This window comes from Xenopus tropicalis, chromosome 6, assembly GCF_000004195.4.
Source record: "Xenopus tropicalis strain Nigerian chromosome 6, UCB_Xtro_10.0, whole genome shotgun sequence".
In the NCBI taxonomy this organism is placed as follows: Eukaryota; Metazoa; Chordata; class Amphibia; order Anura; family Pipidae; genus Xenopus; species Xenopus tropicalis.
In genome coordinates this window covers 41,974,781-41,990,511 of record NC_030682.2, presented here as the reverse complement: position 1 = coordinate 41,990,511, position 15,731 = coordinate 41,974,781, and the positions used below count along the sequence as shown (strand labels likewise).

The following is a 15,731-nucleotide window of genomic DNA, read 5'->3' as shown; positions in this document are numbered from 1 at the left end:
TTACTGCAGATATCTTTAACAACAAGTAAACAATTAGCTTTGGTATTGTTGCATAACATTAAGCACAGATGCTATCACTGATTCTATGTCTTACAAATTCAGCCCTAAGGGGTTGTCCAATTGGGGTTAAACTGTATGCTTTATTGTTAGGTCCACATGGGCAACATGCTGTCCTCCGTCCTTTATGATTACCATCTGATTTAGCTAGCTAATTCACTTGGGTATGGTGCCATAGTAGCATGGAAGTTACACTGCTGTGCAGGCAAGTACTCCCCCCATAAGGTCACTGCAGATCGCCCTATCTGGGCTAAGTGCCATAGACTGCACTATGAACTCACTCAGTACATTCGGTCATTTGTTTGGCAAATATCCATTGCTGGAGCATGGCAATGGCATCACAGTGTTTCCTTGGAGACAAGTCAGCATCACTAAGGACATGTCTACTGTAGAATACACAAACAAATTCTTTTTCTAAGACCCTGGCAGATCATAGTGTCTGGCTCCACTATCGCTTGGTATGTTTTGACCTGGGAGTAAAATAAATGAAGATATACAGTATTGTATATATACAACCCGGATTCCAAAAAAGTTGGGACACTAAACAAATTGTGAATAAAAACTGAATGCAATGATGTGGAGGTGCCAACTTATAATATTTTATTCAGAATAGAACATAAATCACGGAACAAAAGTTTAAACTGAGAAAATGTACTATTTTAAGGGAAAAATATGTTGATTCAGAATTTCATGGTGTCAACAAATCCCAAAAAAGTTGGGACAAGGCCATTTTCACCACTGTGTGGCATCTCCCCTTCTTCTTACAACACTCAACAGACGTCTGGGGACCGAGGAGACCAGTTTCTCAAGTTTAGGAATAGGAATGCTCTCCCATTCTTGTCTAATACAGGCCTCTAACTGTTCAATCGTCTTGGGCCTTCTTTGTCGCACCTTCCTCTTTATGATGCGCCAAATGTTCTCTATAGGTGAAAGATCTGGACTGCAGACTGGCCATTTCAGTACCCGGATCCTTCTCCTACGCAGCCATGATGTTGTGATTGATGCAGAATGTGGTCTGGCATTATCTTGTTGAAAAATGCAGGGTCTTCCCTGAAAGAGATGACGTCTGGATGGGAACATATGTTGTTCTAGAACCTGAATATATTTTTCTGCATTGATGCTGCCTTTCCAGACATGCAAGCTGCCCATGCCACACACGCTCATGCAACCCCATACCATCAGAAATGCAGGCTTCTGAACTGAGCGTTGATAACAACTTGGGTTGTCCTTATCCTCTTTGGTCCGGATGACATGGCGTCCCAGATTTCCAAAAAGAACTTCGAATCATGACTCGTCTGACCACAGAACAGTCTTCCATTTTGCCACGCTCCATTTTAAATGATCCCTGGCCCAGTGAAAACGCCTGAGCTTGTGGATCTTTCTTAGAAATGGCTTCTTCTTTGCACTGTAGAGTTTCAGCTGGCAACGGCGGATGGCACGGTGGATTGTGTTCACTGACAATGGTTTCTGGAAGTATTCCTGAGCCCATTCTGTGATTTCCTTTACAGTAGCATTCCTGTTTGTGGTGCAGTGTCGTTTTAAGGGCCCGGAGATCACGGGCATCCAGTATGGTTTTACGGCCTTGACCCTTACGCACAGAGATTGTTCCAGATTCTCTGAATCTTCGGATGATTTATGCACAGTTGATGATGATAGATGCAAAATCTTTGCAATTTTTCGCTGGGTAACACCTTTCTGATATTGCTCCACTATCTTTCTGCACAACATTGTGGGAATTGGTGATCCTCTACCCATCTTGGCTTCTGAGAGACACTGCCACTCTGAGAAGCTCTTTTTATACCCAATCATGTTGCCAATTGACCTAATTAGTGTTATTTGGTCTTCCAGCTCTTCGTTATACTCAAATTTACTTTTTCCAGCCTCTTATTGCTACTTGTCCCAACTTTTTTGGGATTTGTTGACACCATGAAATTCTGAATCAACATATTTTTCCCTTAAAATGGTACATTTTCTCAGTTTAAACTTTTGTTCTGTGATTTATGTTCTATTCTGAATAAAATAATAGAAGTTGGCACCTCCACGTCATTGCATTCAGTTTTTATTCACAATTTGTTTAGTGTCCCAACTTTTTTGGAATCCGGTTTGTATATATATATATATATATATATATAAAATACACCTTTTAATGAAAAATAATAATACAGTTTACACTTTATTTGGTCATTTCCTCTTTACAAGACAGGCAGTAATACAAAGACAACCTGTTTCACCGTTATTGCTGTTCCAATTATTAACCAGATGTTTCAGGTTAGGAACAAGATGTGGCACAATGTGGCACAATGCCCTAATGCAATTTGAAGAGCTAGACGACAAGTGCAGGTGGATTCAGTTGTTGCAGCAATCAATAGCATGTCTAGTCTTTGGAGCTGTCAGGCACATTTCATGCACTCCCTTTATATTTCCCATTAAAGATATCTCAGGACTATTTTTTATCAGTTAATACATTTTTGGAATGAATGGGAACTGGTTTAAAAAAATAAACTTTATATTCCAAAAAAACAAAATTAAAATATATGAAAAAGCAAGGGTAGTGACAGTTATGGATAGGTTAGGGCAGGGATCCCCAAACTTTTATACCAGTGAGCCACGTTCACATAAAAAAAGTTTTGGAGATCAACACAAGCATGAAAAATGTTTGTGGAGGTGCCAATGAGAGCTATAATTGGCTATTTGATAACCCCTATGTTGACTGGAAGCCTACAGGAGGCTCTGTTTGGCAATTACACTGGGTTTTTATGCTATCAAAGCTTGCACCCTGACCAGAAATTCAAAAATAAGCACCTGCTTTGAGGCTACTGAGAGCAACATCCAAGGGGTTCATGTTGCTCATGAACCACTGGTTGGGGATCACTGGGTTATGGGAAGGCAAGCTACCATGGCAACCAATGAAACCAGTCAAACTGCACCTATGGTATCTATTGCCATTCTCTCTCAGTGTATATTGTGAGTTTCACTCATGTGGTCCATTAGTGTTCTCAGTTGGCCATTATGTCGATTGACAAAATCATATGAACCAAAGGAAAAAAGTGCAAACAATATTGGGGTGAATGAGAGAAAGGCAACTCCACAAGTAAATGCAATGATCAAACTTTTTCTCTCAGGCTGATGCTACTTTTACGGAACAAAAAATTCCCTATATTAAAGCACAGAAACCTGTGGCTGCCTCCATGAATACAGTGTGCCCTGTGTTTGGTAACACTGTATTCATGAGGGGCATTTGGGGCCCCTAATTTGTGCATCATTCAGACATGCAAGTTAGGGAGTGGTGGCAGATACAGGTACATGGTACCTAAACCATGTACTTCCCACCTGCAACAGACAAGGCTGTCCAGCACCCGAGGATGCCATGCTCTGCACCTCTGCCCCTTAGTGCTCTCGCACTTCTGACAGAGGTCTTTGTAAATGACCCCTAAAGTCTGAGCCAGGAATAACTGGAAAAGCTAAGATGGAGGCATGGAAATAAATTTAGCAACTGGAATCACCAATTTATTAGTAGCTGCAGAATTTTGCCTTTAAGGTGTTGGCTTCACACTATATCAAACAAAAACAATGTTACATTGTTGCTTTTAAATATCACAGAGAACAAAATTTAATAAAGGCACTGTATATATATATATATATATATATATTTAGAATTATTTTTTTTACGTCTATTGCTTTTTAGATTTTAACACAGGTGCTAAAATGTACATGCGAACTTGCAAATAGCAACCAGTGAGGCAATTGGTCTCGATTACCAGCTTGTAGACAACTGTTGCTATTGGCAACTGCATTAGTACTTGGCTTCTGGTAAGCATTTTGTCTGCAACCTCTCTAATTGCAAGCCCATAACTATTCTATATCTCACAGTCACATACAGGCAAACTATTTTTTTATAAGTAACACCCTGGATCCCATTGGAAAAAATAATTCTTAACAGACCTGTTGCAACTAAAAACAAAACTCTCTGATTATAGTACAGACAGGGGAGACAGGGGAACAAAAATAAAACTAAAAATCATTGTTAAAGTGCAACTGACTGTGCTTCTAAAGACTAACTGATGAATTTGTCACACTCCTCTAGCAGCCAGAAACCTAGCAGCTTGTTACCAAGATACTGCTGGGATCCTAATAGCCAAATGGGAGCAGTGTTACACTAAAATTCATATGTCACTGAAATAAATATGAAGTAGAAAGTAGAAAGTTAGCTTTGCATTACATACATTACCGTCTAATGTATTAGAATATTAATGCTGCACAACATGTTTCAGGTTAAGAATCCTTTTGCATATGATACACAGCTGCATGATATGTAGCATTTGACTATAAAAGAAGAAGTATACCTTTTTCTTCTCTTTAAAATTAATCTAAATAACCCCCAGAATAACATACCTTAGTCTGATCTGGTTTCTGATTTATAAGTTGAAATCTCCAGCTCCTTTCCTCTTGTTCCTGTAACAGCATGGAGCCCCGCCCCCTCTTCTTGTTCAGCTCTCCTCATTTCGCCATTGGCAAATTGCTTCGTAAAACTTCAGCGAAAATCCACCGCGGACAAATTTGCACAAATTCCCAGAAAGCTTCTTCTCTGTCAGGCATGCACAGAAGGCTCAATTCAAGATAAAAAAAGATAATTCGGATTATTTCCTTAAATATTTTCTTTGTTAAAAACCACAAACATTCTAGATTTATAAAACGTTATATGACTTTTTTTGACTGACAAAAAGTATGCCAGGTTTAAGCTGATGAGAACCATTGCGTCCTATTGAAACCTAGTATAGTAGAGAAGTAGAATAGTCAGTGACAGCCTGTCCTTGACACATTTTCAAGGGAAAGTTAATTCCATAACTGTTTTCTACACCCAGTTTCAAGGGAAAATTAATTCCATCATTGTTTTCTATTTCATCTAGTTTCAAGTGAAACGTAAAAACATTATTGTTTTCCAAGAATGAGCACCAATATGCTCCTAAAATGGCTGCTGGAGCAATTCTTGTTTGGGAAAAATAAAGAGGATTCATGGAAATGAACTGCCATTTAAATTTCACAGATTTCTTGATTTTTTTGTTCAACCCTACCAACATTATTGTGACAATTAATAAATTCAAGAATGATCGTGTTTTATTTGAAAAAATACCAAGTCAAGTTTATGCGCATTTCAAGGCCAGAAAAAATCTAGTTTTAGTAAACCTGCCCCAAAGAATTAGCATTCTCACTGGTCAGTCTTTTATCAGTAGAATTCTCACTGGTGAATTTTCTTGCATCTATGTTATTTGCCAGCTTCTATAGCAAAACTAGGAGGGGCAGTGGGACAGCATCATGGCTGGGTTTACAACCAGTTGAAATAGCTTTAGATGGCTAATAGCAAGATTGGCTCAACAGCTATTTTTGAAGGCCAAGAGGTTCAGCTTTCTTTGCAGTTTCCTGTTTTTGGTTACTCCTCAGATTGCTGACTATCTTTTGGGTCAAAATCCTGCTATTAGCATTTTTAAAATGCAAATATGCCGAAACCCCTAAAAAAAGTGCTCAGTGAAGAACTCCTAGTACCATCATTGTCTGTCAGAAAGCAAGTTCAGGATTCTTGACAACCTCTAGGAATTTGATTTGTAGTGAGCAGTTCTCTGAAATGATCTCATCGGATGGATGAACTAGCTTGTGATTTGGAGGTAAACTTAAGCAGCAATCTGCCAACTGTTTACCAATATGCACATGTTGTTATTTACCCTATGGCTGTTGTGGGTAGGTGAACAATATTTTGTCCTAGATCTGCTCCCAGATGAGAGGATGGTCCCTTAAAAGTTTGATTGCATTCCGTATCCAAATGGATAACATGTGGTAACATGAAATGACACTGCAGGAGGGTGTAATTTTATGGAAAACACACAAAATTGCCGGCAATCACATTGGGTGCAGTTCATCAAAGAGGAGTAATACTGAAGCAGGAATCTGCACTTCGCAGGTCTTATAGCTTTTCTGTATAAGACCTGTGACGTTCAGATTTCTGCTTCAGCATGTATATATATATATATATATATATATATATATATATATATATATATATATATAAGATCACTAACTATAGTAGCAGAATATTTTCTAAAGTTATTGCATTCTTTTATACAAATAGTGGAGCCATTTGTCATTCATTTATTTGGTTATTTTGCAGCAGAGACCGATGATCTAGAGGAGAATGATGGGTTTCCCCTTCCTCCTGATGCTGTGTCTATTGCCTCTGATCGTGATAAAGATGAAGAGTTGCCATATGATGGTAAGTTTGTATTTATGCGTCATTATATTGCTCCATCTCACAAATGAGTGCATTGGGATTGGCGGGAAAGTAGTGATGGAGATGAGAGACAGGACAAAAACAAAGGGCATCAGATGACATTCAGCTCATTTTGGTACTTTCAGCTGAATCTTACAGGAACCAAACAGCTCTCTCTAGTGGTTCCTACATAGTACAGAAATATTTCTTTGTACTTTATCCTAGGCTGCATTGTCTGTACTCTTCTCAAGTTTCTTTCATGCCACCAACAATTAAAACATCCTAGAAAATTAGAACAAACATCTATAATCTATTTTTATAATTTATCATTTTATAATAATGATACTTCATCCAAAGGTCTACTCGTAGGACACAGGTAACAAAAATGCAGTCTTTTATAGCAATAAAACATTAGTTGTCACTAAAATGAAAACAACATAACATTGATGTTAATCAGGAGGTGTCCATTCAGGGCAGAGATGTCATTTATGACACAATAGGTTATATAAAATGGCTATATGCATATATTTAATGTACAAATGCATTTTCTCTGTAACACATTTACAGACTTTTATACTGTAGCAATATCATCATTTGTATATTTACATTTCCATTACCCTAGCTCACTCACTCACTTGCCTTTTAATCATAAAGACATTATTTTTTCATTTTGTTTTACTTTTATATAAAAACTACTTTAAATGTGGTATTCACATCATTAGAGACCTGATTTATTTCAAAAGAATACACATAGGGCTTTATCCAAATATTTTGTAAGGAGTTTTTTCCCTTGCTTTATGTAAATACCATAAAAGTAATTGCTGAAAGAGCTCTATAATGAAGCCCTGCGAGTGGGCCGGCAAGTTGAATAGCAATACCCACTTGCATGCAGCAGAAACCCTGAGTTATCACTGTGCTGAATATACTTGCTTGCACTTTGTACTAAATATTTGCAGAATGGTTTTATGGACACAAAGCAGAAAGGTGATATTTTCGAAAGTAGCAATAATTCATGATTTATATGAGGAACCATTTAGGTAAATTTTGCAAATTATATTTTGCAGTACCTTCTCTGGGTTTTGTATGTGCATTCCTGTTATTTAATTACAATCATTGACTGAAAGCATTAGTAAGTTGGTTATAAAGTTATGAATGAGTAATGCTTTCTGACACAATATGATGATCAAGCAGTGCCTCTCTGTCTCTGAGTACAATTGCACAACTAAAATATGTTTCCTGCAACATAGCACTCAAGGTTTTATGTTATCTAGATCATTCCCGTTGGATTCATAAATTGCCTTTATGGGGTATAAAATTATGCCTATTGCAGAACAGGGATAAGTGAGATGCATACAGGCATAATAAATTTTCTAGGCAATGATACAGGGAAACATATTTTATCAACCTTAAAAACCTTACCATGGCATTTAGGAGTAATTTTTATATTCAAACATGTTATTCTGCAATATGATGTGCTCTCCTTAAATTAAACAGTTTGATTTTTTTTTCCACATATATACTTTAGCTTGTGGTAGCATTAAAGACATTGCGGAGAGAAAAAAAAGTTATTTTTCCTTACTGATTATAGCTGACTAACAAAAGAAATCATTTATAGTTATAGAACCTAATAAAACAATACGAGCAAAAATAAAGGTTGACACCACAAAACCAGAAATCCAATACAATATACCATGCATAGAATGGATTATTCCATTTCTAGTTTCAGTTTTAATGATTGCAGCTCCTTAGATGTTTCCTTATCATTTTAGAACTGAACTTAGAGCACTGTCACGTGACTTAAACTATATTAATGCTTCAATGAATAATAAAAAAAAAAAAACATACATTTATTAGAAAATGTATTAGAAAAAATATGTTCATTCCTTCACAGGGAGGCTGCTGTATTCTGCAACCCGCTTGCTAACCCCCAATGCTTACTGTGAAATAAGGCAGAGAGAATTTTAACAATGAGGGAAACTACATTAGTACAGGTCATGCTAAGGTCTGTGATTAAGGTTGTTGTGAAATCATCCTCAGTATTTATAAAAATATAAAGTATTTATAAAATATCTTTCTCTTTTTTTAATAATGATAATGTGTTTGGAAGGTTCCAACGCATGTATGTTTTTATATGCATTCTGGGTTTCTCTTTCCATTTAATATTTCTCTTTCTCGGTTCCTCTGGTTCAAAAGTTCATTCTGTTCCCCATAGACAACCTAATTTTCCAGTTATTCCCTTAAGCCATATGTGTTTTGGTTTCTTTATGGTTTATTAGGTACTGTAGGAAAGTAGAATAAGTTATATCTTCTAATGAAATTCAAGCGCACTTCAGCTTTGTGATGCCCTGGCTTGATTGCTGGCAGCAATTAAATCACAGCCCAGCAGTGAATCGAATGAATTTACATGGATGAGGACCTCAAAACCTAGATACAGTGGCTGCCATACAAATAACCTAAATGTAAGAAAATATCAGGCCCTTTTCTAATAGTGTTTTATCGCTCTTTAGCCTAGTGTTTCTGATTGATGGTAAGATCATCGGATCGTGCTTGCTATCAGGCAGAGTTCATATGCAGGTTATCCTGAGCTGATAAAGGTTTAGAGTTTGGATTCTTACATTGGACCTTGATGCAGGAGATTAATGGAATTTCAATGAGGGGCTGGAGTGGTCACCGATTTGTCAGAAAAACTGATGGGGATTCTATAGTCATGTCTTTTCATTAATACCAGTTGCTTGAAAGGTGTACTACTCCTTCAAACAAAAGAGGTAAGATAATTGATTTTTGAGTAAGGTTTCTTATTTTTCTATACTTATTGACGTGCAGAATGGATGACATACAAGTGACAGTTTTCAATAGCCACAGTATCATTACAATATTTGTGTTTTCTGTGCAGACATTGCATTAATAACTGGGAATGAATAATGGAAAGCAACAGTACCAGCACTAACAGACATAAACCAATCATAATTATACATTTACATTTTAGGTAACAGTCCCTTAATTGTACTCCACTTTATAATCTATGCAGACAAAATATGACTAAGAAATATATCTGGCATAGTTTCAAATGTTTAGCCTATTAAATGAGGTGTTTGGATAATGTTACTATTTTAGTGTAAGAAATGCCAAGAAAATTCTGTAAAAATGTGCAGTTCAGAGTCCTACCCATAAGTGAGAATTAAATATAGTCTAACTGACAGGATTTTGCATTAAGTAAAGCATTTGGAAGGTGGGTGCTTCCTCACTACTCAGAAAGTTTACATTTTATTTTTGCACTAAAGATCATTTTTCTGGTGTTACATATTGCACCAAGGGTGTAGCAAAAAAAGTAGAAGCCGTCATGGGTCCAGGAGTAAAGGGCCCCACAGGGGTAGCGACAAATGCTCAAATTCACTATTTGTGAAACATCATGTTACAAATGGTGAGAATACCCTAAAATATATTCCAGTGGAGCTTCCTTGCACACATTTTATAAATAGGCTTTTGTTTCAGGAGTAATCTATTAGCACAGATATTAAATACACATACAGTTCAATGGTAGATTAGTGTTTGGGCCCATCTGCCTTTATTAAACTCACATAGGAGGCTTCCCTAGGGACTTTCAGCCCAAGGGGTTGAATTGGACAGATTTGTGAAGTGATAAACATTACATGCAGCATACAAATATATACAAAAAACATTTCCTAACATTCTGCAACGTTGTATTGAAAAATGGAAAACATACTTTCAGAAGCAACATTTATCAAATTTTAGAGAAATTAAAAAAAAAAAGAACTTAAAAGGATTAATGACAAAAAAGAACATATTACTCTACTGCTTGAAAACATCCGTATTAGTTCAATGCAACTGTCTTGTTTCATGTTAATGCCATGGGGATCATATTATTGCACCATATCAATAAGGTTAATAGCAGCTATTCTGTCAATAGTAATAAGATTGCAGTGTAGGATACACAGTATAGTAACAAAATCCTTGATCAGTTGGGAAGTTCAATTTTTAATGAAACAAATGTACTTTCCACCTGACATTAGTTATTTCTTGCCCATTTCAGTGGTTTTAATTACTGATGTATTTGCTTGTGGTGAATGATTAAACCACATGGGACGTTACTGCAGGAGTAGCAATAGAAAATAGGAATACACGCTACATCGTACATCGTTAGATTTAGCAATGGGGACAAAGGGAATGCGGATTTATGTGCTAATGACGAGCCAATGTATGAAATGTAGTGTTCCATGTTTCTAATAATTTAGATATTACACCAATTGAGGATTTCCAGTTCAGCCTGGTAATTACTGTTGTGGGAAGTCTGGGCACTGGTGAAGAAACATCTAGTAATGTGTGTGCTGGGCCTAGCAGTAGGAAAGGGTTAATTTCAAAGTCCCTGAAAGGAGGGATTAAAATAGACTGGAGGAAAAGATGTGCAGACTAAAGTTTTGAGCGGGGTGGAGGTCTGGGGATCTCTAATGAGTGCCATGGGCTGGGAAAATAACTATTGTCATGTTGGCAAGGGACATTTTTTTCTGCTCTAAAAGCACCTAAAGTTGACAGAGATACAGAACGGGTTACTAAGAAAGGCACATAGTTCTTCTACCAAATGCTTCTTGGCTTTGCTTAAGCGGTTTTATTTTTTGTTCTGATGCATCTGTAGTCACAATTTCTTATACAAACATTAACAAAGAACTATTATATTGTAAAATAACATGAAACATTATAAAGTTAATAGTACACAGAGCTTTACACAGATTGTTCATCATTGCCATAAGCCCCTGTCCCAGTGGAGCTTACAGTCTAAGGTCACACAACACACTAGGGTCACTTTTACTCAGGAAGAAATATATATATATACTCCTTGAAGATAGATCCCAGCTTTGAATCAAAGCTGTTCTACTCCTAAGGATGCGTGGTATATGCCAATGCATTGAGCTTCCAATGTACAAAGCTAAACTTACATTGCCATTTTTGCAAGTTGCCTCTTTGGCAGAAAATATTTCTTTAATAAAACATCTGGAATATATGTTTCTCCTTCGTGTGTTTCTTATACCAATGCTTTCCTGAGTAATCAATGAAGGAAGAATTGTGGGAAGGCTACAGACATTTAATTGGCCATGTTCCATTGAGTAGTGCTCACTGGATGTTGATCCTGCATTGTCTTTTTGGCATCACTTTTTGGCACATATTTTTTGCACATGAATGTGTGGTTGTGAAATTTACATTGGTGCTTTATATGTTTTTTGCATTCTAAAGTGTGACACTGAACATGTAAGTGTGCTATGTATACCTACACGTTAAAGAAACATTGTCACAATATTTTTTTTTTTTATTTACCCCATAATAACAAAGCAAAAGTTTTGGTGTGTTCCATTTTCTCATGCATAATGGCAAACATTTTTAGTAGTCAGTAACAGAAAGTACCTGAGACCATGAGATGAGCTGTAGACACAATATGATAATCAAAACAGAGGAAATCAAGTGTGAAAAGTCCTTAAACAAATCTGTTTTTTTTTTGTTTTTTTTAAGTTAATAAACTTACCTTAGTTTAAATAGATTGGCTTATAAGTAAGGTACCAAACCTGGGCTAAAAGATGTATGGGCTTGACTGAGAATTATATTTTATAACCTTAATTCACTTTATCTTTGGGTGTCTCAAGCTACAAAAATTACATTATAAGTTCTAAGAGTCAAAAACTCACAGGCTGCCTTTGGAGAAACCTCAATGTATTCTGTGTCCTGGCATGTAGAAAATCTTTCTGTGCAAGAGAACATCTCAACAACCAGCATATATCACTACTACAATAACATTCCATAACTGTAGACTCATGTACTTCCCATGATGATAAATACATATTTAATATAATAATCATAATTTTGAACACCTAATATTAGTTTTATTGAACATAAAGGACAATGCTCCAGTAGTTTCTGAATAGGGACATTATATCTACATCATATCAGTGACAGAAACTGATGCTTGCTGAATATACTGCAGGTGGCCACACATGGGTCCATTCTCTTGCATTTATATTATATATCTATATACTAGATTTAGAGCTAGATATATAGCTGATCTGAAATATAGCCAGAGTTGTGCCAAAGAAAATACCCATTTAGTCAGACTGTAATCCATTTGGATCACACCACAGCCCTAAGAAACAGATGCCCCTGTGCCCCAAGATTAAGGGAAGGACAATCTTTTTTTTAAACCTATAAAAAAAACAGCATAACTTCTTCCCCCAAAAAATTAATCCTCTTTACCACAGTCTGTCTATTTGGCACCTCTGGTTATCCAGTCTAATTGCTTGAGTGCCTGCAAACATCTATTAGCTCATCTGAAATTTAGCCTGCGGCCTTCTAGCTAATTCGGAACTAAGACTCCCAGCAACCCTGCTTTCGATTACTGACAGCTAGAGGACTACTGTTTGCTTGCATGCATACATAGCATTAAATATTATAAAATGACCAAAACTCATAAGAAATCTATGAAAGAGGCATATGAGAAAGCAATGTTACAAGGTAAATTCATAATTGCACAGCTGCTGTATTCCTAAATCAGAGCAGTCTCCTGTGTCCTGTGGTCTTCTTAACTGTGACCCCTACAAAAGACCAAATTCTCAGAACCCATATATAATCCTGTCACAAACACAGTGAAATGAAATGCACTGCAAAGCACCATGTTTCATCTGTCGCAATGAAAGAGGAAAGAATGGAGAATGCATTGCACACATGTACATATCCTTTGTGTAATGGGATTCAGGTTACAAAGACTTATAAATGTAACGAATGCACTGTATGAGTAGGAAGACACAGTGCAAATCAATCACTGATACCCAAAAGAAATGTTTAAATCTCCAAATTGTACTGTGCTTGGTTTTTGTACGTGCCTTGGTGATTTTTGATTCATGGTATGTATTGAAGGTTCAGATCTGTGCCCCCTTTTCTTAGGAACCCTAATGATGCTATAAGGTCAATAATATTGACACAAAAACTGCAAATGGCACATAAACAACTAAAGCCCAGGGGAACTTAGCACATAGGTACCTATTTATAAACCATCCTTATGAATGTAATATTAATATTGGTGTTTTTTTCCTTGTATATACATTCTGTATGTTCTCTGTTGGATTTTTGTAAAAGCTGTTTATTTAGAAATGTGCAGTAATTTACACACTTATTTAACACTGCTATGGAATGTTGGAGGTCATTTAAACCAACCAATAAAAAATGCAAAAACAAAAATGTAACATAAACTACATATATTTTTTCTGCAGTTTCTATACAAGTTTTTTGACATACACATATCTTAAGAAGTGGTTACAAACAGCTTTATAACTTTGCTCCATGATATTGTTATTTTTTATCAGTTTTCAGTCAGGTTGCCAATACTCCTCCCTCTACAAGGGTAGGGGTACTATATATCTGTTGGTTAATTAATACAAACTACATTGTTCCCACTTGCCATTGAGGCCCGGGTCCACCTGTTAAGCGCCTGCACTAGAGCCTCTCTCTCTTGTGATCTCTGGGTCCATAGCATGCTTGGGACCTTCTTATGCCTCAAAACCTATTAAACAATAGAACAATGCATTTCACTAACCAATGAAGGAAGTATATAATTACAGAATATTTCACTTTAATAAGAAAGTTTTGTGCAGGTAATACATACAAGAAGCATTAATAAGTACTGGCTGCACAAATTACATCTAACACTTTCAGGCAAGCAAGGTGAACTATTTAAAACAAAATGCCATGGTTTTGCCCTAAATACAAATATTTTTTTCCCAGAATTTTAGTGTCATTTTCCTCACTACAAAATGTTATCGCTGCTCGCAGAAGCAATGCACTAATACAGGTGAAATTCGTGGGCCTTTTGGTATAATTCAAATAGCACAAAAGTACCGGCATAAACCCTGCTGATTTTAGTAGCAGACCATGTAACATTTCGGGGGCACGCCCCTTCGTCAGCCGAAGTCTAAATACTGTGCACCAGGTGGAACAGAGTGGAAAGGCCAGGGTGTGCTGATGAGTGTGATTTGGCCTTTTGGTATAATCTCACACAAGCTGAATGGGCCCAATGGAGGATGAGCATGGGTGTTAGATTTTACTTAAACCCAATGTTTGTGAATCAGCTGACTCTTGGCATGACATTCATGGGGGGAGCCCAAGGTTCCCTTTTATCTACAGCATTACACACACTTGGGGGTTACTAATCAACACTGGGCAAATCTGCCTGTGGGCTGCAACCGAAGCAACCAATCTAATTTTTGCATTCACTGTAGCATTCACTACCTGAAGCTGGCTGAATAAAGCCAATCACTGATTGGTTGCTATGGGTTACTGCCCACAGGCAAATTTGCCCAGTGTTGAAAAATTAATCACTGTGCCTTTTGTGTAAGTCACAAATGGTAGCAAAGGCAGTGTTGACACTAGGGGTTATAGTAATACGGTACATGTACATTTCTGTGTGATGGTTTTATGGGTGTAGTTTGGCCATCTGCATGTAGTTCTGTGTTCACTCTGAGTAATAAAGGTGGCCTTTTAAAGTGATGCTCCTTGCTGCTCAGGCAAAGACCATAAGTGTTTATACTCAAAGGGGATAGGGTGCACCTTGAGATGAACTTACTAATAAAAGACTCTCTGTATGGAGGGAGACTGTATCCTTAGTTGAATATATCCATATATATCATGGTATATTTAAGGATCTGTAGACAAATAAATGCATATGTTTCTTTCAAGAAATCAACCAAATTAATGTTTTTAGGTGATTTTCCAGTTCTCAAATATTGCTCAAATATACTTATTCTAATTAAGGCTGCTATTAATAATTAGCATTTATTAGCACGGCAGAGAAGCTTAACATACAATTGTGCCCCCCAATGTCCTTTTATCTGACACATAGACATTGCTAAAACCCCGTGCCACTGCCTTGGATAAAGTTTCAAGTGACATGAAATCATTCTGCTGTACCCTGGACGATCCACTTGTCACCTGGCTGTATTTATTATTGGCATGTTGAGATCCCAGCGTATGAGGTTTTAGAGATTGCACTTCAGCTTGGGCAGCTGTAATTTAGAAAGCTAACAAAACAGCAGCTACCTTTAATTACCCAGCATCAGGGGCGATTAGAATTTATGCATTTAGCCTATCGCATAATGCCTGTGATTGTTTTGCTGGCGTTTTCTCAGCTCAGAGATTTAAAAGGAGATGCTTCTCCATTTTTCTTCTGACTCCAAGGGAGTTCAGTGACCTTTTTGTGGCAAATTATGTAGAAAGAAAATATTTATATTCATTTAAAATAACCTCGGTGAAGAAATAGTCTCATTACCCTGTTTGATCAATTTCCTCTAGCTGGAGCTGCAGCATGCTGCCGTTTCCATTGGTTGATGGAATACACTGAGAAGTAGCTAATGGTGATGGGGCT

The 15,731-nt window shown here is 36.9% G+C and overlaps 1 protein-coding gene across 1 annotated transcript in view; it reads left to right on the top strand.

Moving 5' to 3' along the window:
* skap2 (src kinase associated phosphoprotein 2) overlaps nt 1-15,731 on the top strand; it is a 148,710-nt gene that overhangs the window by 30,840 nt on the left and 102,139 nt on the right. Inside the window, 1 exon segment of the mRNA NM_001114212.1 lies at nt 6,218-6,319. Within this exon segment, the coding sequence (NP_001107684.1) occupies nt 6,218-6,319 (102 nt within the window).